At 37.3% G+C, this 6,248-nt stretch overlaps 1 protein-coding gene across 1 annotated transcript in view; it reads right to left on the bottom strand.

Annotated features, from left to right (window-relative positions):
* The window catches only part of LOC106868016 (atrial natriuretic peptide receptor 1), a 100,713-nt gene that overhangs the window by 68,843 nt on the left and 25,622 nt on the right, over positions 1-6,248 (bottom strand). The window contains exon 12 of the mRNA XM_052970332.1: positions 5,697-5,768. Within this exon, the coding sequence (XP_052826292.1) occupies positions 5,697-5,768 (72 nt within the window). The remainder of the gene's footprint in view (positions 1-5,696; positions 5,769-6,248) is intronic.

Here is a 6,248-nt window from a genome sequence, read left to right as displayed (position 1 = left end):
AGTACTTTTTCCTTATGCCTGGTACTTATTATATCGGTGTCTTATGCCGAACCGCTATGTTACGGGAACGTAAGCACACTAACATCGGTTGTCAAGCGGTGGCTGGGGACAATCACGAGCACAAAGACACACACGCACACACACACACACACACACACACACACACACACACACAACGAACTTCTATCAATTTCCGACTACCAAATCCACTCACAAGGCTTTGGGTCAGTCCGAAGCTATAGTATAAGACACCCAAAATGCAACGCAGTGAGACTGAACCCGAAACCATGTGGTTGAGTTGATAGCTTTTTATCACACAGCCACACCTTAGGGGCAGCACTTTCGCAAGTGATTAAGTTTGAGGTGTATACCGCCACTGTAGCAGAATCATTGATGCTGTAATACAGTTGAGCCTGCTCGGTGATTAATATTTAACAGCTGCGGTATTATAACTGTACAAAGGTAGCATAATAATTTGCTCTATAAATTGGGGCTAGAATAAATGGTTTGACGAAAATTTGACTGTCTCTATTTTATTTATTGGAAATTAATTTTTATAGCGAGAAAGTACATGAGCTAGATACGAGAGATCATACAATATCGTGAGTCCTAATACTTCAAGCGACATTGAGAGTTTTAGATACATTTCTGTTCTCTCTTATATTTGTAGTGATCTGGGGGTTTGTATAGTTAAAAGAAACTAGGTTGCTATGTCTCCATTGAACAATGTTTTCGTGACCTCTGTTCATGGGTCTGATCTAGATAGGCCGAACAATAACTTACCTTTTTTTGAACGACGAAGTTAGTTTCTTTATATCATGACAGAATAGTGACTTTGTTGAGATTGTGGTGATTCAAGTTTACTGTGGAATGAACTATGTGGTGGTGAACCTTGCAAATACTTTAGATTAGTAAATATAAATGTGATTGCATAAGCCATTGTTAAACACGCTAACAAAAATATTTACAAGTTACAATCTCTGTGACTACTAGGGAGATGATAAAATGATCCGTGTGTGTGCGCGCCTGTGCCTATGTCTATGTATGTGAAATTTATAAAGTGTTCCTGGAACTGAAATAAAAGAGCTGCCATATCTTCTGCAGTGACCTAATATTTTGATCCATTTCTAGTATTTGTTAAACGCACCCTTAATGCCTTAAATTGCGGACCAATAGTCGTAGAAATAAATGTTTACTGACTACAAACCAACAACGTGGCCTCTCTATACCGCCGCTTTTAAACCTTTTGTTTATAGCAGCCAGATCATGTCCTACTCTCTTTACGAAAGGAAAGCTATTATGGATTATGTATTACGAAATGAAAGCTATTATGGATTATGTAGATACATCCTGATGAAATAGTCATAATTAGAGTATCTTTGATTATATGTCTACTCAATCGAGACTAACTCATGGCTAAACATCACCACTACCTTAACAGCAACAACACTTCTTGTACACTAACACTCTCCAACTACTTTCACGTTGCTGAACAGAGCCCTTTTTGTTTCTCTTCCGCTGCTACACCTGACGGTTTCTCCGTCAATCTCGCTCAGCTACTACTGCTGCTGCTGCCTTTCATCCTAACCTATTCATTTCACACTCCTTTCTTCAATCACTTCTCCTAAACCATGCATTTTCTCCACCCCATTACTTGCACATTGTTCCTTCCTATAAAGCTTCCCGCTCAACTTCCTCTCAGCCTAAGCTTTCTTGAATGTTAATCACAAACTTTATCTCAATATATTTAATCTGTAGTCTATGCGACTCCTGAACAGTTCTACGAACAGTTCTTCCATCTCAGATTAAATCATTAAAAGATTAAAACATATTCTAAGCACCAGCAGTAGTGTAACTGCTAAAAATGTTCTTAGAATAGAAGGAAGAAAACTAGCATATCTTAAGCATTGATCTGATATTTTAATCCACTTGAGTCGACGAACTTCTGTTTTCTATTGCAGACGAACCCACTGATAACTAAATGCTTATACAACGTCAAAGCCACTATGTTGATAATGGTCTTGTAGTCTTGTATTCATCTCCTCTGGTTTTGGTGAAGGCAATGAAAGAAAAAATATTCCTGTATATTCATTTCTTGAATTCCTTCATGAAGTCTATTTCTTGAACAGGGATTAAACAAACAGAGCTCAGACCAATATTTCATCTTCTGATCTGGAGCAAACCAATAAAATATCTATGCACGCCACTGTAAAACTACGTGTGCAAACTCAGTTTAGATAGTTGGAGTGAAGCGTTAAGATGCTTCATCAGAATGATATATTTCCTGAAAGGCTATATAGAACGTCAGGGAAGAATAGTATCCAATTGTTAGATGTCCTTTTAATTTTTTTTCAGGACAACCCATCTGTTTTTGTCTCCTAGCAGTAGCCCGCGCGAACTGTCTACATGTGGTAATGCACTGCATTCTGAATAACAGCATTAGCAGGTCGGCTGAGCAAGGTTGAGAGCAGACGACAAGTCTTAAACATTCATTAAAATTCTTTTAGAGTTTTTCACTCTACATATGTGAAAACTAGATTTCTAGCGAACTGTGACAGATTAATCCAACCATTTGTGATCATGCTTCAGTGAGCAGAAAGGCAACATCCACTAATTTCGCTGTGGGACGCACACCTCAAAGCAGAGTGAGACATGTAAATCCCTTGGTCATCCTACTGGTATGCCTTCAGCCGTTTCAGCCCGTACTTGCCACAAATTCAGGAACTCAGAGACGAGGGATTGAGACTGGACTCCCTTACTATAATCCAAATTCGATTCAGGTCAAGATTCGATCTTCTTGGAATCACATCATGCTCATCTGCATTTTCTTCGTTCGTGAGGGTACGTGGAAGGTGTAGAATCAGTGGAAGCGACTGCATCTTCTGTTGCTGATACTCTTTAAAAAGAAGATGAAGGTGAACTTCTGTAGTCTTCCAGAAGGACGAACAATATAATCATATTTCCTGAAAAAGGATAGACAGCAGCCCAGTGGTCTTTCCAAACGTCACGACAAACACTTCATTCGGTTTTTTTTTTCTTTCCGTGACTGTAATACCTTTTCCATTCATGCAAACATTGACCTACAAATACTGGAGCTGTGGATCATCCGCATTAATCTCATCAACCTGGAAAAGAGAGCTTGCAAAGATCATGAGCACAGCACCTCCGCTAGTAAACGAGCTGACGAAATGTCCTCTATGTGGTTGCTCGATTTGCTAGAAACAGCAACCAAATCTTCCTCAAATTACAAGATACCCTATCGATAACAGGGATACACATTAGAAGATGCAGTCCCAGCTATGCAATGCTCGAGAAAAGGACGAGTAATCATGGCTCGGATAACTTCGATTATAGATTTTCTGTTACGGCTGACCAGTTCAGCAACAACAGCTAAAATAAAATCTGAAAATGCAACAAGTATCTACTGAAACATTCAAGAATCATTCATAAAAGAATTTTAAATAAAAAAAACAATAGTACATTCCCGTCGAATTTTTCTTTAGTTAAATTTTCACCGTGTTGATATTTCTGATTTTAAAATAAAACACCTCTAAAATCTTTTACGGTAACAATTCAGGGGAAAATATATTGAAGTCACCCTATTCGTTGTATAACATCGTCATTATCTGGTCATGCAATGTAGCACGAATCATCAGTGTTTTTTGCCACTAGTCTTGTCGAAGTTATTTTTTGAGTGATTAGCTGATTGTGTGACTGAATGATTAAGTGATTGGTTGATTGAGTAATTGATTGACTGGTAGATTGATTGATTGAGTGATTGATTGAATATAAATTTGGTTGGTTGATTGAGTGATTGATTGATTGAGTTGTTGGTTGATTCAGTGATTGGATGATCGATTGATTGACTTATTGACTGAATAATTGGTTGGTTGCTTACTTACTTGATTGACTGATAGTTTGTTTTGGCTTATTGACTGATTAGTTGAGTGATTGTTAGTTGGATTGCTTGGCTGGTTAAATGATTGAGTGATTGATCGACTGACTGATTGATTGACTGATTGGATGGTTGATTGATTGGTTAGTTGGTTAATTGGTTGGTTGACTGATTGATCAATCGATTGATGTAATCTATGAAGGATTACAACATCCGATATGTCTTTTACTTTTCAAGACAGTAAGGAGTGATTTGGGGAGAAATAGACAGCTATTTCTGGCAGATCAAACAACCGTGTAGAGGCTTTCTTATTGGCTTGCTTTATTTTCCGGTTTACCCTAGGTCAGAATTCTTCGAGCAAACCTTTGATCAATGATACAACAACTGTGACTGCTCCGTCTGGAATTCAGATGCAGTGTATCTAGTATTACTGCAATCAATGTACACTTGTCTTTTTAAAGAATGTAGAGCGTGGTTTGAGGGAAATTTGGTTTAATATGTTGATGTATTTACAGGCGTATAAGATGTAACTCCGAATAAGAAGCATCCTTTTTTCACAAGGATATTTTGCGGAAAAAAACTAACAACTTTAGTGCGTTTCAACATATATTTAGCGAAATGGTTTTAAAGGAAAAACATAAAACGCAGAGCAAGATTTTGACACATTTTTGGAAGGAAATGTGTATCTCAAACATAATAAATGATTGATTAAATGTTCGCTCTAATATCTAAATCGCTAAAAAGTTTGAAGACAAAATTTAGATTGACGATTATTAAACAAAATTAATAAAAGAAAAGCAACTACTTTTTCTGCTTTCAAAATATTGACTTCCAGGTGAGTTATTTACATACATACTGAGTGTGCTTAGGTTTTTAAGAAAAACTAAATCAGTTTTACAGAAAACGAAATGCATTAGAAATACATTCATATACACTTAGAGAGAGAGAGAGAAAGGAAGAGAGGGAAGGAAAGAGGGAGAGAGAGAGAGAGAGGAAGAGAGAGAGAGAGAGGAAAAGAGAGAGAGTTATATAGAAATTCAATCACCACCACATAGAATATAGTGTTTGAAGGTAATATTAACCATTCCAACTATAAATTAAAAACTAGAAATACAAGATACATTCAAATACTGATTGCATTTCCTTCCTTTTTCACTGGTTTCAGTAACTGAACTGCGACCATGCTGGAGCCCCACTTCCATGTTGTTGGCACTCCGTCGGTTACGACGACGAGGGTTCCTGTTGATCCGATCAACGGAACAGCCTGCTCATGAAATTAACATGCAAGTGGCTGAGCATTCCACAGACACGTGTGCCCTTTACGTAGTTCTCGGGGATATTCAGCGTGAAACAGAGTGTGACAAGGCTGACCCTTTGAATTACAGGCACAACAGAAACAGGAAGTAAGACTGAGAGAAAGTTGTGGTGAAAGAGTACAGCAGGGTTCGCCACCATCCCGTGCCGGAGCCTCGTAGAGCTTTAGGTGTTTTCACTCACAACGCCCTGTCTGGGAATTGAAACCGCGATCCTATGACCGCGAGTCCGCTGCCCAAACCACTGGGCCATTGTGCCTCCACCCCACTTCCATATGTGTTAAAGAAATATACATACTTTTCTTTTAGCATGTAGCTTTTAGCTTTTAACATTTAGCCTCATATCAGATCAAATATCTCTTTCGATAATATAACGAAATGTGAAGGTGTATATATCAAGCGCAAATTAACGTATTGCATTTGTGTTCTAGAAAGAAGCATAAAGTCACGCGATTCGGTGACTTTTTCTACTTAAAGGTAATACTTACATTGACCAGGTCAGAAAGTAGAGATTGTTTAAATGTCCAGTCTAGTTTAATGTCATCATTCTCCAGAATATCCTGTAAATAAATAATTATTATTATTATTATTATTATTATTATTATTATTATTATTATTATTATTATTATTCAGTAGTTTTTTTTTAACGTGCTTTCACTTCACTACCGAGCGCAGCACTGTGCGCCTTGGGTGTGTGCTGTGGTTTGCTGTGATGCTCTTATGGTTACTGTATTGAAAGTGTTTTGCGTAGGATGTGTGCAGTGCCCAGTAGTGCAATTTTCTGTATGTTATATATATTTGTAAGTCCTGGTGTTTTTGTTATGTATTTGTCTGAATATTCTTTTATTATACCTAAGACACCTACTATGATAGGAATTGTTTCTGGTTTTAGATTCCACATTCGAGTTACCTCTATTTCCAGGTCTTTGTATTTTGAAAGTTTTTCCATTTCTTTTAGGGAAACGTTGTCATCTGCTGGTATTGATACATCAATTAGAAAGCATTATTATTATTATTATTATTATTATTATTATTATTAT

The sequence above is a fragment of the Octopus bimaculoides genome, chromosome 9 (genome assembly GCF_001194135.2).
Source record: "Octopus bimaculoides isolate UCB-OBI-ISO-001 chromosome 9, ASM119413v2, whole genome shotgun sequence".
Classification (NCBI taxonomy): Eukaryota; Metazoa; Mollusca; class Cephalopoda; order Octopoda; family Octopodidae; genus Octopus; species Octopus bimaculoides.
Note: the sequence above shows the minus strand (reverse complement) of the source record. Positions and strands in the feature narration are given on the sequence as shown.